The following is a 25,106-nucleotide window of genomic DNA, read 5'->3' as shown; positions in this document are numbered from 1 at the left end:
TTTCCTGTGACACTTTTTTTCTCAAGGAGAATTGGAAGTAGAAATCTGGAAGACCTACCTCAGAAGGATATCAAGAGCTTTCAAAAATGAAATTTATAATTTCTTCATAGACGAGGGTATAAAGGGACATGGAGCAAATATGGATAACTGGAATTAAGATGTAGTTCATCTCTAACCTGATATTATAAAGAAGCAGACTTGAGGGCCTGCTGTTCATATGTTCATCCCATCAGCACATGCATTCTGAATCTATTCCTTCAATCTAAAAACTCTGCCGTTCAACAAATCATTGCAGTCTTTCATTCTACTACCAGTCTAATCATTTACAAATTTTGGAAGATTATTACCAGAAGAGAGATTCCTGTCACTGATGTAATGTAGCATCAGTTTAGGCAAATAAAGTCTATGATGTAGTGAGCACTTAAATAGTGACGCATTTATTGTATTTTCTTGACAGTTGAAAGGAAATTGCATTTCAGATTCTGGAAAGCATTCTGATATTATCCCTTTTGCACATCATGACTAAATTGTTTTGAGTACCTGAAGATGAATTGTAACAATATTTTGCTTTTACCCAGAATCTAATTATGTCTACACATCACCTCATAATCAGTATCAGTTTGGCAGAAAAATCACAATGATATCTTCTGCTGTACTAAAATCGGTTAGGTGCCAACAGTTTGCAATGTTGACACTTGAATGCTATGATTGAAATGTTGCTTAGACACCCACTTGTGCTACCTTAATCAGAAACAATAAGGACAAGGAAATAAGTGTTTTTATCGTATTTAGTGCTTTGTGTTCTGAAGTTGTCAATACAATTGTAATATACAGAAGCTGAATTTACAGATCATATTTATGAATGCATTTTGCTGTTGCTAATGTCAAAGGTTGGTCAAAACAATTCTGATGTCTGAAAAATTGAGGCTGGTCCTTTCAGGGGTGAAATTAGCAAGCTCTTTTTGTACACAGACTTAGAACTCTTCCTGAAAGAGAGCTTGGTCACTAGAAATTTTCATTCCTGAGACTGACAGCTTCTGTTTTGCAAGGCTACTTTGTATATGCAGGCAAAGTTGTCGTACAGATCAGCTATAACCTCATTAAATACACAGGCTGTAAGTGGCTGAATAGCCACTCCTGTTCCTTTTGTGGTTAGTGAATTTTATCTGTGTGTTTTAACTGAGGGTTGTACTTTTTCCTTTTGCCTAGACAATCAGTCATTACCCAATGATTCCTGTCCACGAACTTGTACCATAGCTTGCAATACAGATGCCACTGCACGAGCTGGTCGAGTAACATTTGCAGATGAAAAATCACGAAAGTTTTCTGCAGGGGACCTCAACTTGAAATTTCAAGATGAGGCTGAGGCCTACCACAGGGTCACCTCCCGCCCTCACTTCACCCCACACCCAGGTACTGTACTGTTTTAATATCAACAATTCTCTACCAAATTACAAAGGCAGGAAAAGCCTCACCTTTGTCCAGTTCATATTTTGTCCCTAAGCACATTAGTCAGTTGATTGAGCTTGTTGTCATTGATAAGTGCCTGGCAGAAAGAGCAGCGTCTCATGTTACAATGGTGACTTGTGTGTTGGTGACTGATGGAAAATCTACGAGAAATAAATTTATACATTTCAGGTAGTGAATTTAAAGTGAAATACATAGGGAATGCTGAAAACTGATGCTCTGGATTGGTTTAGTTGTAGTGCAAAAATGCAACATTTTTGTGCAGAATGTCAGTTAACAGTTCATCATCCTTGGGTAATTAGCTGAGATTCAATTTTCAGTACAGGAGTTTGCAGCATGGAAGTGAAGAAGGCTCTTTGTCAGAAACATTCTAAACTCATCCCACAGTTATTTCTTCCCATTTTATCTTATTTACTTTCTGGGCAAATGATTCTTATTTCATTCCTGTTTGTAATTTGTTTCGAGATGGTTATTGAAGTAAAGGATTTCTTGAAAAGAGTGCCACCTGCTGCATTTTAGTTGCTTTGCAATGCTCAACTCTCCTGCAGATAACTATGGGCTACTGCATTTTATTCTGTATTTATTAATTGAATTTCTGGAGAAATGTCACAGTAAGTTTTTCTGAGACAGCACTCCGATTTAATCATCATTCGATTGTGCATTCTTCTGTCATGTCTACATAAAGTTGGCATCTGATACCGCGACATCTCTAGTACCTCTGTATTACCTGGCTACTTACCTTGGAGAGTTGCAGGTTTTTTTTTAGCTAAACTCTGAAACAAGAATCCATACCTCTGCCACTAGTTCCCCTTCCCTAACTACTAGAGGGGCTGTTGAATAATTCAAAGTAAGAAGGTTTAATACTTTATTTCTTTAACAACATTGTTTTCAGGACTTTAAAAGCCAGCTTGTGATTTCTTCAAGCATTGAGATTAATATTACATTCATCTTTTGCATCTTTATTAGATGAAACTTTGGGGAGCAGATTACACAGCTGTCTTCTATTCTGGTAATATGTAACAAACAGTGAGTCTCAGTTGGGACCTCTTCCAGTTGCAGTGTGTAGTGCATGTAGGCAAGGAATAATAAAAAAGATACACAAGACTGACCAGTTGTGATTAATCGCATTTACCTCTGGCACTATCTTAATGTGCTTTTATAAAGGCATATTTTGCTCCCCCACTTCACGACTGATTTATTTGAGGACTGATAATTTCTTCCAAATTCAACTTGATGGCTGTGGGGAACGTGATTTGGATTCAACTCCCCAGGACAGGGAGAGTGAGGCACTTTTAAAGGTTCTATTTTCACAATAAGATAGTAAAGCCTCATCTATCCTCCAGATTCTATTTAAAAGATTCCAAGGTGCTGTTCAAAGGAAGGGGGAGTTCTCTTCAAAATCTTGGTCAGCACTTATTCCTCTATCACCAGGACAGAAACAGATTAACTGTTTATATATCTAATTAGAATTTGTGTAGCCTTGCTATGCGGAAATTGTTTTCACCATTAATGTATTATGCAATAGTGAATTGACTTCAGAAGCAATTCGTTCTGTAGGGCTTTGGAACCTGTTACAGCATGGCAAGTTTATCTTATACATTTGATATTCCCCACAGGCTCCACACGTAATCCTTCTGCAGCAGAGCATCCACCTCCTAGATCATCAGCATCTTGCACTTCCACTGGTGTCATGCCAGCCACTGATGTGAATGAAGAGAAGCAGAAGGGTGGGGACCAACCTGCCAGAATGTCGCATAATCACCCCACAGCCGTGCTGAAGCTACATGGTGGACATCCCACCACAGCCCCGACTGCAACAACTTCCTTCCGCTGCCAAGTGGAGGAGCCGCATCTCAAGAGGCCACTTGTACCTCAGAGATCTTGTGGTCCTGAGCTGAGGGGCAGTGATGCTAGCAATAGATGCTATGAGGTGAGTTGCTGTAGATAAACCGCTGCCCACAGAGGAGAGGCAAGCAACTTCACCATATAAAAGATCGTAATTATGCTAAAGCAAAAACCAATGTAGTGTGGATGTTGGAAACTGAAATAAAAATGCTGGAGAAAGTAATCCAGTAGTACGAGCTGCTGTGACATGAAATGCTGGCTGTTTTATTTTGCTTGTTAGCATTTTCTATTTTTATTTTATATGCATTGATTGGCAGAATTGGAGTGTCGTTGGCACTCAGTTTATTCAGACTAGACCAAATTATTGATGCAACACTTACTGTCATTTTGCTTTGTGTAAGATTACACTTGCACTAGCTGTTTCCCTCCAAAGAGTGCCACTGTTCTCCCTCATTTAATTTCTGTGGGAAGGTATGATTCATTAATTGGTTCTTGTTTGACATATATCAAGCCCCTATTCTAGAACACACTTTTCAGTGTCTGTTTGAAAGTTACTGCCCTCACTTTTGTTTTTGATGCCAGCATCCAAATTGTACTCATGCAGTATCTCAACCCCAAACATTGACAATTCCTTTCCTCCCACAGATGCTGCTCAACCCACTGAGTTCCTCCAGCAGATTGTTTTTTTTTGTTCCAGATTCCAGCATCTGCAGTCTCTTGTGTCTCCATGGTATATAAACAGGATCCACTGAGCTTCAAACCCTGTTGCACACTGGCATCAGTCAGATGACTGTCTAATATGGACTACCTGGTGACAACCCCCGTAGTTCTTCTGTTTTCAGTTTGTACTGCATGAAAATTATCCAAGAATGGATCCATGGCTCTAAGTGTGATAATCAGAATGTGCAATTAGAAGTATTAAAACTGACCAGTTTCTTAATATTAAAATTCCCTGCAGCAATATTTCTCAGTTTAAACAGGGTTCCCAGGTCTGTGAGCAGGTCAAATGACAATTCTAAATGGTGTGAACCTCTTCTCATGCCAAGTAATCAAGTTGAGCCAACACCATACCCAGTAATGGTAATGAAACAAGAACAGAAAATGTTATATTTATTCAAGTCAGGCAGTGGCTAAGGAGGAATAAACTGCCTAAGATTTCAGGTCAAATCATCTTTTATCAGAATGAACTAACAATGCTCTCCTTTGGGGAAAGATTGAGTAACCTCACTCACAACGTTGAAGGTACAATTGGTAATGGATTTCTGTTGTGGCTTCTGATAAATCATTAATATAAGTAGACTATTACTATATTATTGGTCAGCACTGAACAGATGTTTAGCCATCGTTAGCTGGAGCAAATGCTAGACAGCAGTTTGCTGAAAAACCAGTTTCTTTGGACTATAAAAAGTCACAGCAGAATATTTTAAAATCAAGAAGCTGCAGATGCTGGAAATGGAAAGCACAGAAAATAGTGGAAATGCTACAAGACCCATTGAATATTTCCAGCATTTTGTGTTTAAATTTGAATATTTAACTCCTTTTCTTTGTTGTATGATTTCCATTGTACAGAAAGTTCAGTCAGTACCTTGTGAAACACTCGCAATGGATTGTCCAGCAGTTGATCAAAACGTCTTTAATCCAAGCTTCATGAAAAGTTTGCTAGATCTTGTTGACAGATACTGGAATGGATTTAAGTCACTTCATTGTAATGAAAAATTTCTGTGTAAGTATTTTGTTGCTTGCTTTGATAAACATGTTTATTTCAAAGGGTGTAGTTGTGCTCTGCCCTCCCCACTTCCTCGATGTAAGCCCAGCATCAATGAGTAGATCTGTAGCCTCCGAGTTAGAATTTCATCAAGGGTTCAACTCCTGCTCCAAATACTTGGTGCTTCAGTGCATTACCAAAAGAGTACTGCTCTGTCAAAAGTTTTCACTTTTGAATAATGCTTTAATCTGAGATCCTGCCTGCCCTTTCAGGGAGATAGAAAAGATCTAATGACGCTATTCTGAAGACGAGCAGAGGAGTTCTTCCTAGCATTTGGCCAAAACAAGCTTCAACTCAAATGTGAATGCCCACAATGTCCTTCATAATCTGTGAGGCACTTCAGAATGTCCAGATGTCATGACAAGTTCTGTATGAAATAAATTCCTTTTTTTTTTCTTGTTATCATTGGTTCGACTCTGGGCAACATTTTTTTAAGGCGAGGGCCCAGATGGGAATTTAAGTTTAATCACTTTTGAAGAAGCACCTCAGATAGATGCTGAGGCATTTACCTTTGTTTGAGTGTATTGGGTTAGGTCTAATAGAAATACCATAACATTCATTCTTCTTCATAACAGTCTAAATAAGAATATACATGAGCTTCATCCTCATTGGCGTAACACATTTAAAATTAAACTGTATTCCTTATTGAATTTAAGTTTGGTGAAGTCATGATTTTAGCATTGGCGTTATCGTGAGAAAACCATCTACTGAACCCATGATGGTTCCACTAAATTAACTTATGCCTTAATTATTAGACCCCCAAGATAGTCGCACTCAGTAATGGTTGCATAGGAGTACCCATCTTCCTTAACTTAAATGTTTTGCAGTCAGTATACAGGTTGGTCAGGAATCCTATCCACTAGACATGTTATGGAGCTGCTTTCTGATGCTCCAGCTCCTGAGATTATCAGATTTTCAGAGGCCTAGTTGGAAAACCAAAAAAGTTAAATCTTCCTGCCAGTAAGAAGAGATTATCATTTCATTGCCTTAATATGAGAGTGTTTCAATTGAAAGCATCCCTCTCTCTGTACTAAATTTTTTTATTCATTTCAAAATGTGAAAGAGGAACTGCAGACAGGTCGTCTGATAGTAGCAAAAGGATAGAATTCATGTGATTTAATTGGGACACCTATGGTTGAGACAGAAAATCAGGAAACCTTACTTTAATATTTTTCCCAATTTATAATTAGAATTAACAAAGGACATTATACTTATTGTTCATATTTCTTTATCCGATCTCTCTAAGAGAAAATTTAATACAAATTTCTGTAGATCACCTTTCCTCTTTACCCCTGTTCACACCCTACCCTGCCATGCACTTCCGTTCTCCCCTTTCTCCTTGTTCATTTACTTTCTACACCTCCTTCCATCCTTCCATGCCCCTTCGTACTCTCCATACCCTTCCCATTCTCTACTCTCTACTCCTCACCTCTTTCCTCCCTTTTCCTTCTTTCCCTTAGCCTCACCTCCCTAGTCTATTCACTGCTCATTTTCAACCACCCCCCCCCCCCCCCCCCACCACCACCATACAGGGCTTTTAGTATGTGATTTACCATTCACTTTTCTCTTTGTGTGGTTAGATCAGGCAGGGAAAATAATGTCAGCCTTGCAGGAGGACATGTTGATCAAAAACTCATCAGAAGAAATAAGTATGTTTCAAGATGAAGCAAACAATTTGAAATCAGAGATAAAATCTTTGGAAAACTGTCTTTGCCAGCAAAAACAGCAGTATACTGATGAACTTCAATCACTCTCACTGCAGCTAACTCAAGCTCAAAGAGATATGGTAAGGATTCATTAATTCACTGTGTGAAAGGCAGACCATGTGATTTTGTAGTATTTTAGTTTACTGTGGTGTTGTAGGACACTCAGTGCCTCAAGCCTGTCTGTAGTTGATCTGTATCAATGCTTCCTGACGACCTCTCAATGGCATAGCTCTAATTTTCAACTAATGCATTATCTCATCAGCTCTCAAGAATCCTAATCCCTTGCCAAAAATTTGTCTCGTGCTTCATCACTGACTCAGAACTAAGGTTGACTCTGAATTAAGATTCCAAGTTCATATTCCCAATGTTACCAAAGACCACCTCCTTATCTATCTCTGCCCTTGCCTCAGCCTAATAGTTGAATCCCTCAACTGTTACCAAGGGGTCACTGCAAGTCATAGAGTCGTACAGCACAGAAGCAGACACTTCAGCTCACCACGTTCATGCCAGCTGTTGTACCATTGTAATCCCATTTATCCGCATTAAGTCCATAGCCTTCTATGCCTTGACAATTCAGGTACTTGTCTAGATGCTTCTTAAATGTTGTGAGAGTATTTGCCTCCATCAGTTCTTCATGCAGCACATTCCAGACTCCAACCACCTTCTGTGTGGGAAAAGTTCCTCCTCCTCAGATCTCCTCTAAACCTCCTACCTCTCACCTTAAACCTATGCCCTTTTGTTTTAGACACCCCCACCATGGGGGAAAAGAACTTTTACTATCTACCCTACCGATCGCCTCGTAATTTTATATACGTCTACCATTCACCCCTCAGCCTCCTCTGCTCCAGGGAAAATAAACCCAGCCTATCCAGTGTCTCCTCACAACAGAAATACTCCAGTCCAGGGAACAACTTGGTGAATTTTCTCTGTACTCTCTCCAGTGCAATCACATCCTTCCATTGTGTGGCGACCAGAACTGCACACAATACTCCAGATGTGCCCTGACCAATGTTTTATAAAGTTGTAATATGACATTCCAGCTGTTATCTTCTGTGCCACAGCTGTTGAAGGCAAGCATCCCATATGCCTTCTTACCACCAATGCACCTGTGCTGCCACTTTCGGGTATCTATGGACTTGTACCCCAAGGTCCCTCTGTTCATCAATACTCTCTAGGGCCTTACTGTGTATGTCCTACCACTGTTTGCCCTCCCAAAAGGCATCACCTTGTACATGTCAGGATTAAATTCCGTTTGCCCTTGCTTCACTCAACTTTCCAGCTGGTCACAGATGGTAGCTGAGGAAATACTGTCTTGCTTTACTCTAAAGTCAACTCTTCCACTGTTTTCCTGACCAGTAGTAGATGGAGCATATTCTGCCTGGAGGTCAGTGACCAGTGGTGTTCCGCAGGGATCTGTTCTGGTATCCCTGCTCTTTGTGATTTTTATAAATGACTTGGATGAGGATGTGCAAGGGTGGGTTAGTAAGTTTGCTGATGATACAAAGGTTGGTGGTGTTGTGGATAGTATAGAATATTGCTGTAGATTACAACAGGATATTGATAGAATGCAGAGCTGGGCTGAGAAGTGGCAGATGGAGTTCAACCCAGATAAGTGTGAAGTGATACACTTCAGGAGATTGAATTCGAAGGCAGATTACGAGGTTAATGGCAGGACTCTTAGCAGTGTGGAGGAACAGAGGGATCTTGGGGTCCACATCCATAGATCCCTCGAGGTTGCCACGCAGGTCGATAGGGTTGTTAAGAAGGCGTATGGAGTGTTAGCCTTCATTAGTCGGGGTATTGAGTTCAAGAGCCGCAAGCTCTTGAATGTTGCAGCTCTATAGAACTCTGGTCAGACCACGCTTGGAGTATTGTGTTCAGTTCTGGTCGCCTCATTATCGAAAGGATGTGGAAGCTTTAGAGAGGGTGCAGAGGAGGAGGATGAGAGGTGACGTGATAGAGGTGTACAAGATGATAAGAGTCATAGGTCGAGTGGACAGTCAGAGACTTTTTCTCCAGTGTGACAATGACTAACACGAGGGGACATAATTTTAAGGTGATTGGAGGAAGGTATAAGGGGGATGTCAGGGGTAAGTTTTTTTTTTACACAGAGTGGTGGGTGTGTGGAATGCATTGCTGGCAGAGGTTATGGGGGCAGATACATTAGGGACATTTAAGATAATCTTAGATAGACACATGAATGATAGAAAAATAGGGGGCTATTTGGGAGGGAAGGGTTAGATAGATCTTAGAGCAGGATAAAATGTCGGCACAACATTATGGGCCGAAGGGCCTGTACTGTGCTGTAGTGTTCTATGTTCCCATCTTTCATCCAGAAATCTGCAGCTCATTTCCAAATGTACAGGGGGTAAATGGATAGTTAAAGTCATCCATTCATGTACTTATGCCTATAATATCACGCACAGCCAATGATGTTCAAAGTCTGATATTGTGCTTATAAGAATTTGATATGGTGGATGCTGATTGGCTGGTTTCCCAGACAGGGGAGACCAGAAAGTGGTAGCATCATCACAGTGGACAAGTGACTATTAAGAGCTAAGGTGAGAAGAAATTTCTTCATTTGGAAGGTTATGAATCTTTGGAATACTCTACCCCAGAAGGAGTTAGAAGCTCAGTTACAGAGAGAATTCATCCAAAATTCATACATTTGTGAGCTGTAAGATAAGCAGAAGTGGGGTTCAGGCAGGAAAGCAGAGTCACTTAAAATGAACTGCATAAACCATTAATAGAATGGTGGAGACTCTTCTGGGGTCACATGGCCTAATTGAGCTCCCTTTGCCATCCTTCAGTGCAATCACCTTCTGCATTCCTCTAGCTGTAACCCCTTCCCTTCATCCGACCAATGGCAGCTTTGCCTTCAACTATGTAGCATTCCATTCCAGTACCCTTTGGTCTTTTTATTTCTCTCCTCCTCATTTAAAATAATCCTGAAAACTTTCTTTTTTTAGGACCTTGTTCTAATGTCTCATCCTTTGTCTGTTCTTACCAATTATTCTTCAGTGAACAGTGTGAAGTTTTGGTATATGAAAGGTGTGATGAAAGTGTGGCTAGTTGCAGTGCAACTAATAATCGGTTTAACACTTATAACGCTGCTCCTTGAGGTAACTGACTTTTTTTATTAAAGAGGCTGATTGTTTGGGTATATGGCCACTTGGGTATGTGTGGAAAGGCCATGAGTTTATTATTGCCAAGTATAACAAAATTCTTTGTATTGTTTTAAACATAAAAGATTGAATCATATACTTGAAGACAGAGAATGAAAAATGGATATAATCTTAATAGTGGTAGAGTTAGGTGAAACATATGGACTTGTACAATGGCTTTGTGTTGACAAATAGCTTGAATTGTTTTATAGTGTGATATTTCACTTTCCCAAGCCAGCCCCAGGAAAATCAAATGATGATTGCTGTCATCTTTTGTCTTTCATAATTTTTCAGCATGTAACTACTTGCAAATCAAGTACAATAAAATTCTGGCAAATAATTAAAGTAAATGTTTTGTCCTTTTCCTCTCTGATAGAACTATAACACTTCCATTAATCCTGCCTAACTGTCATTCTGTTTTAACAGGAAGTCATGAAGAATCATTTAAATCAAACTGTGGATGAGAAAAATCAACTACAAAATCTTCTGATAAAACTAGAACAAAAAGCACATAATGCTTCCAATTCCACAAGCCAACAAGTTGAAGGTGAGATGTCATGTGAACTTTTTATTCATTCACTTGCATTGTGTAGATAGTATGAAGTAATGTGTATTTTAAAAGAAAAAGCTTGTTTTACGAGTAAAGACTAACCAGTTTGCAAACTGTGCAATGACTAACCCTACATCTCTTGTGAGAAAGGGAATTCATCCACTATAGTTAATTTATCAACACGTTTGTTGAGACTAGTAAGCTATTTCTTCTTATCAGAAGGTTTGAATGATCTCAGCTGGTTGCATTTTAGGATTTTCAGGACCCGAGAAACCATTTGTAATTAGTTTGCTTTCTCACCAAGACACCTTTTGGCTTCTCTCAAGTCAGTTGATTACATTATTGGTTCCAAATTGAGAAGTAATGGATAAGGACCCACTCCAGGACTTTCACACATCCAAAAGTGTAATGTGGGTGGTGCCATCTGCTGGATGTGAATTTAAATTGGCAACTTATTGGCCTGAGATATTAAACTGTTTGCCCTATTAGGAGGCCATAAAAATTCCATGGCACTATTTAACATAAGAAATAGACAAGCAAATTCCCCAAAGAATTTTGCTTTTAAATATTCAAGAGCCCAGAGTCATGTGAAAATAATTGACTTTGTTGCAACTCCCACTTTCTTTAAGGTGGCAGATGTTACCCGATCTTGGATGGCTAGTCCTCGGAGGTTTCCTATGGAGTGCATGCATTGACTGACTTTGAGAATTTTTGGTCACTTTTTATACAGTCGAACAACAGGCTGGTGTGAACAAGTAGGCAGGCCCAAGCCCCCCCCCCCCCTCTCTCTCTCTCTTTTGATCTCTCCAGCAAACCCATGTTTTCACATGTTTCAATGGGTTTCACGTTCTTCGAGTGTACAATATATTTTTGTTTATTCCTCTAATCAATATCTGACTCTGTCTGGTGACTGCCTGACAAATCTAATCATCCTGTAAACATGTCATCCATATCTTAGTTTGTCAATATCCTCAAGGTGGTTCTTCACATCCTCCTTCGTACTCAAAATCCCACCTAGTTTTTTTTTTAGTTTGATCAGCAAACTTGGAAATATGACATTTCATTCCCCTCATCCAACTTGCTGATATAGAGTGTAATTATCTGAGGCCCAAGTACTGATCCCTACATTCACCCACTTGGTCAGCCTACCTATCTGAGCAGAATCTATTCCCACTTTTGTCCAATTAAAATAAATCTTAATCCATTACCCCTAATTCTATATGCTGCTCTGATTGTTAACCAACCTCCCGACAAGACTTTCAGAAATCCAAATTTATCATATCCAATTGTTCCCCTATGTCCATTCCACTAGTCACATCCTCTAAAGAACTCCAAGATTAATCATACAAAGGTCAATAAGACTCTGCTCAATCCTACTGTTTTAATGTATTCTGTTATTACATTATTTGTAGTAGATTTCCAACATTTGTCTTACTAGTGTATGAGCTTCATGCACACACTTCGGAGTTCCTGATTTATGCCATTCTCAATATTATAGTTAGTATTTTGTGTCCTACAAATAATTCCTACAATGTTTTCTGTCCATTGTTATTTCTTGGCTTGACCCAAATTTATTCTTGTTTTCCTTCATGGTCTACTGTTGTGCCAAAATAATTTCTCATCTTTACTCTGATCACCTCCCTTATTAATGGTGCTACACCACCTCTTTTCCTTTTTGCCCAAAGCTGAATGCCCTGAAATATTTATAAGAGGAGGAGGACATTTCTGCTGTTTCCCAGCCAATATTTGTCTTTTCGCCAATGTTTCTGGAACAGATTATGTCTATACTTGAGACCTTGCTATGCTTGAAGTAACTACTTCTGTTCCCTCCACAGCAACAGTGACCACCCTTCAATAAGTAAAATATAGATTTGAACAGCACCATTGCTGCAAATATACTCTTCTCTTGTGGCAGAGGCTTGCCTCACTTTTCTGAGTTTAATTTCTCTATTTGCATATTTAGATCTGCAGAAACACAACCAGCAATTGTGTTGCGAGATTGATAGTCTCAAGCATCAGACCCAGTGTTACATCAAAATCCAGGAACTGACTGATAAGCTCCAGGAAAGCCACAGGTAATAGCAATTAAGTTGGGGGGCAGTGAGGGGGGGGGGGGAGATACAACTTTGCAGGAGTGCTTAGACCACAAGTATTTACAAATTCTGCCAAATGACTATAAACAAGTAATTCTCGTAATCCTTCTGTAGAATTTTACCAAAAGTGAGTGACAACTGCATGCTGCTGGAATAGGCTGGTTTTCCATCAAATCTCTGGGGGAAATTCCTTTTCAGGTTGACTGCTCTTTAAAAATGCATTGCAATTTTAGCATTTACTTTAATAATCCCACTCTGGGGGCGTCCTTAGATTTTCAGTATACCACTGGTTCCCTATTTTCCCTCCCTCTTTATGCCTTGATCAATCTGCTGTAGTCTACAGAGAATGCAACCTTGTATACAGAATCGGCTTGTTCAAAGAAGAAAGGTAGTGGTAGAGGGGTGGTTTACTGACTTGAGGTCTGTGACCAGTGGTGTTCTGCAAGGATCAGTACTGGTTGTAATATGTAGACCATAAGATATAGAAGCAGAATTAGGCTTTTCGGCCCATCGAGTCTATTTGGCCATACAATCATGGCTGATTTTTTTTTCAAACCCATTCTCCTCCTAACCCCCTTACCTATCACGAACCCATCAATCTCTGCCTTAAATACACCCAAAGACTTGGCCACCACAGCCATCTGTGGCAACGAATTTCACAGATTTGCCACCCTCTGGCTGAAGAAATTCCTCACCTCAGTTTTAAAGGGACTTTGCCCTCAGATCCTAGACTATCCTACTAATGGAAACATGCTCTCCATATCCACTCTATCCAGTCCTTTCAGTATCCTGTAGGTTTCAATGAGATTCTCCCTCATCCATCTGAGCTCCATCAAGTACAGGCCCAGAGACATCAAACACACCTCATACATTGAGCCTTTCATTTCCTAGCATCATTCTTGTGACCCTCCTCTGGACCCTCTCCAGAGCCAACACATCCTTCCTCAGATATGGGGCCAAAATTGCTCACAATATTCCAAATACGGTCTGAGTACATCCTTTTATGTTCTAGTCCTCTAGAAATGCTAACATTGCATTTGCCTTCTTTACTACCGATTCGACCTGCAAGTTAACCTTATGGGAATGCTGAACTAGGACTCCCAAGTCCCTTTGCACTTCTCATTTCTGCATTCTCTCCCCATTTAGAAAATGGTCGACACATTTAATCTTCCTACCAAAGTGCATAACCCCACACTTCCCTCTGCTGTATTCCATCTTCTTTGCCCATTCTCCCAACCTGTCCCAAGTCCTTCTGCAGACTCCGTCTCTGCGACACTACCTGTTCCTCCAACTATCTTGGTATCATGTACAAATTTCCTTCATCCAGATTATTAATGTATAAAGTGAAAAGTTATGGAAATGAAAAGTATATACAAATGATTTGGATGAAAATGAAGATGGTCTGATTAGCAAGGTTTGCAGGCAAGATGAAAATTGGTGAAGTTGTAGATAGTGAAGCAGAATATAGATCAGTTGGAAATGTGGGCAGAGAAATGGCAGATGCGGGTTAATCCGCACAAGTGTGAGGTGATGAATCTTGGGAGGTCAAATGCAAAAGTATATAGTAAATGTCAGGACCCTTAGGAGCACTGATATACAGAGGGATCTTGGAGTGCAAGTCCATTGCTCTCTGAAAGTGGCAACACAAGTGGATAGGGTGGTAATGACGGTGTATGACAAGCTTGCCTTAATTGGTCAGAGCATTGAGTATAAAAGTTGGCAAGTCACCTTGCAGCTGTATAAAACCTTGATTAGGCCGTACTTGGCGTATTGTATGCAATTCTGGTCACTACACTGCAGGAAGGATGTGGAGGCTTTGGAGAGGGAGCACAAGAGGTTAACCAAGATGTTTCCTGGATTGGAGTGTATTAGCTATAAGGAGAAGTTGGACAAACTTGGATTGTTTTTTTCTGGAGCATCAGAGGCTGAGGGATGACCTAGTAGAAGCATATAAAATTATGGGCAGCATTGTTAGAGTAGATAGTCTATCCATGCTCCTTTTAAATACTAGAGGGCATAAAGGTGAGAGGGAGAAAGTTTAAAAAGATGTGCGGGGCAGTGTTTTTTTTTATATAGAGTGTGGTAGTTGCCTGGAACATGCTGCCAGGCATGGTGGTGAAATTGACACGATGTGGCATTTAAGAGGCATTTGGACAGGTGCATGAATAGTGGTTGGAAAGCTCAGTCTCTCTAATGTTGATAGTGACAAAACATGAAGACTTGAATGCATCACAGCCTTGAGCATTGTGTAAGGGATACCTTTATTCCTAAAATTCAGTGGGAAAGGGACAAAGCCTGACTTGGTTCTGTATTGATCTTCTATAAACAATTTAAAAATTCTGCATTCATATTTGTTGTCATTTAAGAGATCAGCAAAAAAAAATTCTCATGAGTTTAGCGTGTTTTTCCTCAAAGAATCTCAATTAATCAGAATCCTATTGTAAGCATTTTAGCCAACAATGTGATGAACTGCTTTGAATGTAGTTGTCAAGCACAATGTGTGTGCATCAAGACAGCTAGATAAATGACCATTTATATATTCTGTTACACGTTGGCTGATCTTTGTTTACCAAGGCAACAAGGACTAGCTCCTTGTTTTAGAGGAGCATAGTGACAGAAAACAAACCAAGCATCTGCTACTGAAACCATGACTTTTTTTTACATCTACCTGTCTTGACTGTCAAAAATCCTAATCAATTTCAGATTTAAAACTATTACTTGAGCTACTTTGAGAGTGCCACACTTTTTGTGTGAAGCACTGGTTCATACTCTTTACAAAATGTCCTGGCCCTGATTTTACATCCTTGTCCCTTTGTTCTAGGTTTCCTCAGCAGTGGAAAAAAATATTTCTATTTTATCAATTATTTTCAAAATTCTTAAAAACTATAATAAAACAGCCTTTACCTTCTATATCCCAGGGAACACAAATCCTAGTTTAAGTTATTTTTCCTTGCAATTTAATGCTTGGAACTGTGATAACATCCTTGTGAATCCATTGTGCCCCACTGAAATAACTGCAAATGATGCGGAGTTATCACCAACAGCAGGCCCTAGCACCAACTGCTGATGGTAATATTTGGTATCATTTGCAGTTGCCAAGTGACTGGACTGGCAGCCAGAGTTCTGCACCGGCAGCCAGAGTTCTGCATCATTAATCCCACCATGGCAGGCAGGAAATTTAAATTAATTAAAAAATATGCTGTCTTAGTGACAGTATCCACAAAACTACCATTTGTACCATGCTGTTGTAAAAACCTACCTGGTTCACTTATGACCTCCAGTTAAGGAAAACAGGCATCCTTACTTGTCCTGGCCTCTACCTGACTCTAAAACTAATGTAGAATTTCTTTGAATATTAACTTTTCCTTTTCTAGACAAGAGGGAAGTAATAACTATCAAAGAAGGAAACCAAAGAGACGAGAACCCACACTTCGACCAGTACCTCTTTTATGCCCTTCAGAAGCACTGAAGGAATTAACTGTTAGTTAAAATATAGCACTAGACAAGTTGGTAAGCTAGAAAGCAGATGAATCTCAAGGATGTGATGTTTTACATCCCAGAGTTTTGGAAGAGGTGACTTTAAAGATAGAGAATGCTCTTATTATCTTCTTCTGTGGTTGTATAGATTCTAGAATTGTTCCTGTGGATTGGAGGTAACAAATGTGACCCCAGTGTTTAAGAGGGAGAGATGGAAAACAGGGAACCGAAGATCCATTAGCCTTATGTTAGTGGTAGTGAAAATCTGACATAAGTAATAAGAGAGGTGATGAAAGAACACCTTGAAAACAATAATAAGATTGAGCAGAGTCAACGTAGATTTATCAAAGGTAAATCATGTTTGATTCGTGTTCTGGAGTTCTTTTATGTAACCAGTAGAATGGATAAGAGAACCAGCAGATGTGGTGCATTTGATTTTACAGAATTTTTCGATGAAGTCCCACAAAGGAGGTTGGACAATAAGGTTAGAGCACTGGAACTGGGGGTTATGCACTAACATGGATAGAGAATTGGTTACTAGATGTAAATAAAGGGTGGGAATAAACATCATCTCAGATTGGCAGGCTGCGGTTGACGGGATACTGCAGGCATTGGTGCTTGGTCCCCAGATATTCACAATCTATATCAATATCTTGGCTAAGGAAATCAAACGTCATATATCCAAGTTTGATGATGATACTAAACCAGGAAGTATTGTGAGTACAGATGACGATGTGTTGGGGGATATGGACGAGCTGAGTGAATGGGGGAGAACATGGCAGATGGAATATAAATGTGGAAAAAAATCAGGTCAAACACTTTGATGCATAAATCAGAAAAGTGGGATGTTTGTTAAATGGCTAGGAATTGGGTGGTGTTGATTTTCAAAGGGGCCTAGATGTACTTTTGTATAAGTCATTGAAGGTTAACTTGCAGGTGCAGCACATGATATGGAGGCCAAATGGTAGGTTATTTTTATAACAAGGAGATTTGATTACGTGAGTAAGGAACTCTTATTGCAAGTGTAAGCAAGACCACGCCTTGTGTACTATGTGGAGTTTTCATCTCCTTACCCAAGAAAGGATGTTATTGCTGTAGAAGGAACATAGTTAAAATTCACTATACTGGTTCAAGGGATGATGGGTTTACCTTTGATAGGCTTGTATTGCGTTCTCTAGAGTTCCAAAGAATGAGAGGAAATCTCATTGAAGCTTACAAAATTGTTAAAGTACTTGACGTTTAGTGGCAGGTTGCACAGTTTAAGAATAATGGGTATGCCATTAAGGATTGAGGTGAGAAGAAATGTCTTTACTCAGAGTGATAACTCATTGGAATTCTCTACCCCAGAAGACCGTGGAGGCTCAGTCATTGAGTTCATTCAAAACAGAGGTCAATAGATTTCTGGAAATATTGAAGGAATCAAGGAATATAGGGATAAACGAGGAAAATGGCTCTGCGGTAGAACATCAGTCATGTTGATGAATGGTGTAACAGGATTAAAGAACTAGGTGGCCTGCTCCTGCTCCTATTTCTTATGTTCTTTAGTAAAACCCCTACCTCACCTCATGTAATGGAGCCATGAATGTTTTATGCTCTTACAATTGCTCTTCCCCCTGACCCATACCTGGTCCATTCCCTTCTCTTCCTACACATCCCACTACCCATTAGCCTTCCTCTAGCCCCACTGACTCCCCTTCCAGCATGACTGGGTAACAAGATGTATTCAATTGGAGCTGATAATTGTTAATTAGGCTTGCTTTGTTCTGCTGTTACATCTTGGTTAAACTGACGAGGATAGCAAAAACCTGGTTTAGCAAACAATCAGCTTTCAAGGAAGTAAAGCAACCACATTTAAGTGGCATGTGTGCACAATGCTTTTTGTCTGTTTTACCAATGAATGTAAAAACATCAAAATACAAGGTACACATGTTCAGCATGACACTGTTGGAGTGCAAGAGGGGGAGCTGCACTGTAAGAAAGCAGAGACATCATGCAGTGCAGAAATGGGTCCTTCAGCCCATTGAGTCTGTGACAATCATTAAACACCCATTTACAGTAGTCCTGTCAACTCCTCCCAGATTCTCCCACTTACCTTCATGTTAGCAGCAATTAATATCTTTGGGTTCCTTTAGGGCCATCTTTTTCTGGTCCAAGACCTTAAGGTTATCTCTGTTGCTGGTTCACCTGTTGCTCATTTGATCCAGAACACTGGGGGTGCCTGGATCTGTAATTGAGTTATCCTTATAGCTTGCTGTGAACTATTATTTGTTTTCCTTTTGCATTGGATGCAAAAGGAAAACAATGCCCAGTAACCTGTGAAACAGTGGTATCTTTTTGTTCCAATTCAAGATGCATTTTACCCACTTCTTGCCTCAACCTGGTCTGATTTACAACTCAAGTTTCTTTCTTCCCTGTACATATTATAACACCTTCCATCACTTTGGCTCCTACCTTTAAGCAATTGTGCTCAGAGTGGAAATAAAATCTGAGTACCTCAGTAAAGAAGCAAGAGATACTAAAAATGTATGAGAAGGAGAAAAGATGAAAGTGGGCAAACCAGAGAGAGAGGCATGGAAACAAGAGCTCTTCAAATTATGTGGAGAAAGGGGAAAAAGTCAAAGACCTATTAAAAGAGGAGAAACAAGAATGGGTGGGTCAACAGAGCAGAGAAATTGTTCTAGGAATAAATTATTTCATTTGCAGAATACTTAGTTATAATACATACACTTTGTCTACATGAAAAGTCAATTTAGTATCTTCAGCACTAGGTTACTAAAAGTGAAATATGTAAATTATATTGAATAAATAGCAAAGGTCTGTTTCAGTCAATAAATTAGAATGGACAGAATGAGATATACTCAGGTTTGTGCATGAAAAGAATGAGTACATTACTATGTATGGAACAAGTCAGGGGTTGGGAAGCATTTTGCATAGGAATTTGCTGGTATCAGGATTACATAAATGTGGGTTCGGCAGGATTATTAACAGTCATTATTATTTGACTGTCTCCAAGCAACCTGGCGTAATATTTTCACACTATCACACTGTAAATGTGAAGTAGTATTCTGCAATTCCTTGGTTTAATATCTTACAGCTTTTAGTTTGAGATATAACAAACTTGAATTCAATGCAGTCATGTTTACATTACTTAGTGTCCTGTGCCTGATCCTTCCTTGAAAACAAAAAAAATTGTGATTAGCTATTATAAAGATGCAAGTTAGATGATTAGCAAGAGAGCTGCATTAAAATTATGAATTTTAATTATCAACATTGTTGAGATTAAACTAATTGCTGTCTTAATTCCAGGGCCCTGGTATGCACAAACGAACATCTGCTGAGAGAGCTAAATGAAATGCGAGCCCGACACAAGGCAGAAGTGGACCAGCTGCACTGGAGCTACATTCAGCTCAAAAAAACCATAGAGAAGCCAACCCACAATGTGACTATCACTGGCTGCACATCCTCAGGCAGAGACATGGAAAATCGGAGACGCTGAAAGAAACACAACATTTCTGTGAAATGGGCTAGGGAAAACAAATTACAAGGAGCCTGTGTGAAATCACTGTTTACTGACCGTACTTCCCCTTACGTCAATATAAAGTTTGATTGCTCATAGCAAGATACGTGTTAACTGTGTTTAAAGTACATGTACCAAAGATAGAAACTTAACAAATTTCCTTAATCAACAAGGCCTCAGAGATTTGTAATTCATCACTTTGTTCCTTTTTGTAGTTTTCCCTCCACTTTGTTCCAAGTGCCCTATAGTCTATTAGACTAGATGAGTATGTCATCAGTCTGTAACAGTGACAGTGGAGGAACATGTAGCTGAGATTCTAGATGGGTTAGAAACTGACAGAGAAAGTACTGAAAAAGGGAGCTACACTTAAAATGGATAAATCACCTAGTCCCAAAATAGGATGCAGCCTAAGGTTGCTGAAGGAGGGGAGGAAATTTCAGAGTTACTCGACATAATCCCACAAATTCAGAGGCAGTGCTTGGAGACTGGAAAATTGCAAATGTTATACCCTTGTTCAAATAAATGGTGTAGTAAATAAATCCGGTAACTACGTACCATTGAGCTCAACCTTAATGGTGGGGAAAAGTTCAAAAATGATAATCAGGGGAAGAATAAGTTACTTGCACAAAAGTGGATTGATAAAGGAAAGTCAGCATCAACTTGTTAAAAATGAATTGTCTAAATAACCTTGTACCACTTCATTAACAAACTAAGGGGTGTCCAGGAAAATGTGGTTGATATACTATATATGGACTTCAAAAGACATTGAAAAGGTACCATATATTAGACTTGTCTTCAAGAGTGAAGGTCATGTATGGAATCACAGGGTTTGTGGCAGTATGAATAGAAAATTGGTTAGGTAACAAGAAATAGTGAGAGATTTTTTTTTTGGAGTGGAGGGAAGTGTACAGTGGAGTTTCCCAGGGCTTTGTACTTGGACCACTTGTATATGGGTACAATTTCCAAACTGTGATAGGCTTCAGGGAGATGTAGACTATCTGGTGGAATTGGTAGATATGTGGCAGAAGCAGTTTAATTCTGCAAAATATGAAGTATTACTTCTTGGAGGATTGAGAAGAGGCAACATAACCTCAATTCTAAAAACAGTGCAAGAACAGAGACTTGGGGATTTATGTGCATAATTTGTTAAAAGTGGCAGGGCAGGTTCTAAAAGGTGGTTTCTTAAAAATAAAAGCATACAAAATCCTGCACTTAATAAATAGAGGCATAGCATACAAGAACAAGTTTTGATGAATCTTTATAAAACACCGGTTTGGCCAAAACTGAAGTATTATGTTCAGTTCGCCATGCTTTAGGAAAGTTGTTGAAAAGAGGAAAGATTGGGTTCAAAATGACTCCAGGGAAAAGGGACTTTAGTTTTGGAGATCGACTGAAGAACAGAGGAGGTAGAGAGGAATCTGATATTTAAAATCATTAAGTGTAGCTCAAGAAAAACTGTTCCCATTGGTGGAGGAGTCAAGTACGAAGAGAAATAGAATAAAGATGTGTGGCTAAAGAACCAAAACAGTGACAAGAGGATCTCTATTTTTTGTTGTATACACACAGCACATGATTAAAGGCCTGTGTGCAGCGCTTGTGATGGAAGTGGAGACAGTTTCAGTTGCATTGTGCAAAAGGGAACAAAGTAAGTATCAGAAAGGAAAGAATTTGCAGGGATATGGGTAAGGGGTAGGAGAGCGGAACTAGCTCGATTACTCCAATTTCGAGCCTATTCAGACTTGATGGAACCACATGGCCTCCTTTGGTGGTGTAACAATTCTGTAATTTCATTGCAGTCCTCTAGAAACAAGTCATATTACAATTCAACTTATTCTGAATGCTTAAAATATACTTCCTTTCATATCCTCTCAAATGTGCACTTTAAGTATTTTACTGGCACTCAAATATTTTGAAATTACAATACATCTTTGTCTATATTGGTATACTCTACATTGATACATTAATTCTGTGCAGCAGGCACATTTCATTAGTAATTTACAATTGCTTGAAATTCCTTAGTTATTTTAAAGTAACTTGAGTTTTTGCTACTACAATGAACAATGTGCAGTAAACCCATTTATGTCTTGAAGTGCAAGATAAAAATGTTTTTGCTTTTATTTCAGTGTATATTTTATACACAGTGAATATGTTAGTATTCATAGAACTTGGTTTGGTTGAAGATTGGCAGAAATTGATTTTAAGTTCATGCTTAATATTCTCATCACATCAATATGTCTCCTGCAATTATTCAACAATATTTAGAGGAAAATAGTCATTTAAATAGGATGAAGGGGAGAAGAAAGTTTAAAATTACCTGTTATACATTAAGTTGGGCCTCTGCAGCAGACAAATGGAAACTCAACAGTGGTGATTTGTAAGTGAAAAACAAATATCTCTCTCTCTCTCTCCTTCCCTATCCAGCTACTTAATATAATCTTTCTATATTAGCCATCCTGCTCTCTCATGTAACTTTCCAATAGGAGCTCTTAGCTAACTCATAACCTTCCTGTAGATAACCCTTATTGTATTCCTAGCATTTGGCTAACTCATAAATTTCCCAATGAAAAGTTATTAAAATTTAACACACAGTATTTACCTATCCTATACATGATTGCACTATAGGAAGGAATATTGTTTATATTGTTTGCATAAAGTATAGTGCCAGTAACCTCCAAAGTCTAAATCCTCAGTTCCTATGAGTGTAACTGATGTTGTTGAAAAAATTTCTACGGTGCTCTTACATTTTCAAAATCCGTCTTCCAGGAATGGGAAAGATAATGACAAGAAACTTCTGGTATGTACTTAACCTTTTTGTCAAAATGCCTAAACTATTTTGCATTTCATGTGCAGCTGAGACATCTGAAAATACCACAGGAATCCCCTGCACAAGCAGCAGTTCTAACCCCATATGTCCACCCTGCTCCTGTAAACAACAGCAAATTGTATTTATATAGCAACTTGAATGTAGTTTTACCTTGGAGAATTATCAAACAAAATTTTGTCACTGAGCCACACACAATATTGGGATAGTAAGTGGTAGATTTGAAGGAGCCCCTTATTAGGAGAGAGAATAAAAATATTTAGAAAAGAAGTTACTAAAGACAAGGTTGCTATGTTCCTTATCACTTTATAGGTGGAGGCATGGTTCCTTTAAATATAGGTAACTTACTTTGAGTAGCATCACAGAACAAGAGTATACCATTCAGCTCCTGGCATATTTCCCTCAAACTGTAGCTCACCTACCTATGTACCATAACCCTTGAGACCTATATCGAAATCAGGAGTAGAAAATCAAGTCTTTCCTATTTCCTCATTATAAATATCCTGTTTTTCTGTTAGGTTCCAACAAATAAAGCAATTTTAACAAGAAGTAACGCTTTTTCAATACAACAGCAAGTATGAAATAAAGGATTCAGTCTTGACCATGAACCCAGCACCAAGCTATCCAATGACATTTAAAATGGACACAAATCATCTGAAAATGCAAATGAGCTCTTACTCTCTTTGAACCAAGGGCAATAAAAGCTTCCTAAAGTGGAATATTTCATTTAGTTATATATGTAATTACAACTAAGTGACAGTAAACTAATTGCTGTGAATTGGACTTAAAAGCAATGTCTGGGAGCAGTTTTTCAATGTACTGAGAAGCATCCTGATCTGGGCTACAGATGAGATCATTGCCCAAGTCTGCTTGTTTGCTGGAGCAATGTCTTATCCTTAATTATGTGCAATTGCAGAAAACTATGAAGTGCCTGTTTTTTTTTTTACCTTCCCCCAGCAACCTAACCAAAATTCTTTGAAAGTAATTGTATTATTTGTTTATAAAAATGATTTCTTCCTTTGGTTGATTTGCCAAAACTAGTGATGTGGCTGTATTGGTGCGAAGTTTGTTCTGGAGTGAAGGATCCGTGATGTTTGCTTTTCAATGTGATGGAGATCACGTGGATTTTTGCGTAAAGAATCAATAGAGAAGTAGATTCCAGTTTCATGGAATTTGCCATGCAGTAGTTTTTAAAAAGCTTCGTCTATGACTTAAGAATTTTAATATGTTGAATCATCGTTCATAGATTAACTGTTTCAACCCTAAATTCCAACTCCCGTGGCTTGATGACATCAGTACAAGTCTAATATTGCATTAGCTCAGGGGCATTCAAGGCAGACAAGTTATAGATCCTGATGCAGGGTCCTAACTGAAATGTCAAGTATCCCTTTGACTCCACAGATGCAGCTTGACCCACTGAGTTCCTCCAGCAGTTTTTTTTTGCTCCAGTTATAGATCTCATTATTTTTAATATCTGTTTTTTCATTCCATTTGACTTCTTCACAGTTACTTTCGTAATACTAATGTATTATAGTCTATTTCTCCTCAAGGATTATTTTTGTTCTGTCAAATACCACAATCTCTTAAGGTTAAGTTCCAAAAACCTGCTTTCCTCCCTAACTATTTTCTGCTTTCTTTCACCGTTTCTCCATATGCAACAAGATTGACTTTAGGAGGTCTCTTCTTGTTTCCATTTCCCATTCTTTTTCTATCTGTCACTCACTCTATAGATAAGCAACACCTTGGAAAGCAATGCAGTTCAGGCTCATGCACCAAAGGATTGTTATGAGTTACGAATACTGCACTATGAGCATATATTAAATTTTTGGGATTCAATTCAGATGTTTACAAATGTACAGCGTATGTTTTTGAACTGTTCATTAGATTGTTAACATTTTGTAACAGAACCAGAAAGATGTAAACATTTATACTTGTAGAAATATTTATTTTGTAAGTTTGATACGACTACTACATGTTAAGATCTTTTATAACTCTAAATTAAATATTCTTTTGAAATAGTATTTAACCTTCTTGAGTGTTTAATTTATCTTAATTTGACTTTGTTGGCATTGAAGTTTTGGAATCAAATCTCACTGAAGAGAATGAGTTGAAGTTTCCAAAATTTGATATGAAAGTACAATAGGAGGTAATAATTCATCTGTTAACTTATTAAAATAGATTTTCCTATACTTCAACCAAAATTTTGCATTTAATTATTTTCCAATAATTCTAAGCCCAATTTCCCCTCGCTCATGTATTTTCCCCATTCTCGCTCCTCTCCTCTCCCCTCCCCTTCTACCTTCCTTTCTTGCCCTCTCCTCTTCTGTTGCCTCTCTCTCCAACAGTTAAAACAACATAGCACGATTTGATGAAAGCTAGTCCTGCACGTTATCAGCACCATCTTGCAATAGGTGGGCTCAGTGGGGCAGACCCTCCACTGCCCCAGACTTTGACAGCTGGTTGGCTGCTGCTGGGCCATGCTGCTACTTCCATCAGCTGCAGTCACCCTCCAAGCCTTGACACACGCACACAGCTGAGTGCAGCATCTGTACGGTCTCAACACTGGCAACTGACTACATGCACAGAATGGCTATAACAGCCACCGAAGCTCCATCTCGTGCTCATCAGTTGTCAAAGCTGTCACTATTGTTCAATGTTTATGAATCTCTTTTACACAAATATTTAATCACTGGGGAGCTCT

General features: G+C 38.9%; 1 protein-coding gene across 6 annotated transcripts in view; it reads left to right on the top strand.

The window, feature by feature from the left end:
* The window catches only part of cep72 (centrosomal protein 72), a 133,133-nt gene extending 108,709 nt beyond the window's left edge, over nucleotides 1-24,424 (top strand). For 2 of the 6 annotated variants that reach the window (XM_052016693.1, XM_052016697.1), the window contains 7 exons: nucleotides 1,210-1,413; nucleotides 3,084-3,397; nucleotides 4,882-5,035; nucleotides 6,658-6,863; nucleotides 10,374-10,494; nucleotides 12,461-12,572; nucleotides 19,374-24,424. In XM_052016693.1, coding sequence (XP_051872653.1) covers nucleotides 1,210-1,413; nucleotides 3,084-3,397; nucleotides 4,882-5,035; nucleotides 6,658-6,863; nucleotides 10,374-10,494; nucleotides 12,461-12,572; nucleotides 19,374-19,563 — 1,301 coding nt within the window. In that variant the 3' untranslated portion in view covers nucleotides 19,564-24,424. Of the gene's footprint in view, nucleotides 1-1,209; nucleotides 1,414-3,083; nucleotides 3,398-4,881; nucleotides 5,036-6,657; nucleotides 6,864-9,804; nucleotides 10,234-10,373; nucleotides 10,495-12,460; nucleotides 12,573-19,373 lie in introns of those variants that run through there. The other 4 variants (XM_052016695.1, XM_052016694.1, XR_007956402.1 and 1 more) reach the window with 3 other exon arrangements.
* The last annotated feature ends 682 nt before the right edge of the window (nucleotides 24,425-25,106 follow it).

Source organism: Pristis pectinata, chromosome 5, assembly GCF_009764475.1.
Source record: "Pristis pectinata isolate sPriPec2 chromosome 5, sPriPec2.1.pri, whole genome shotgun sequence".
NCBI lineage: Eukaryota > Metazoa > Chordata > Chondrichthyes > Rhinopristiformes > Pristidae > Pristis > Pristis pectinata.
This window is presented reverse-complemented; position numbering and strand designations above follow the sequence as displayed.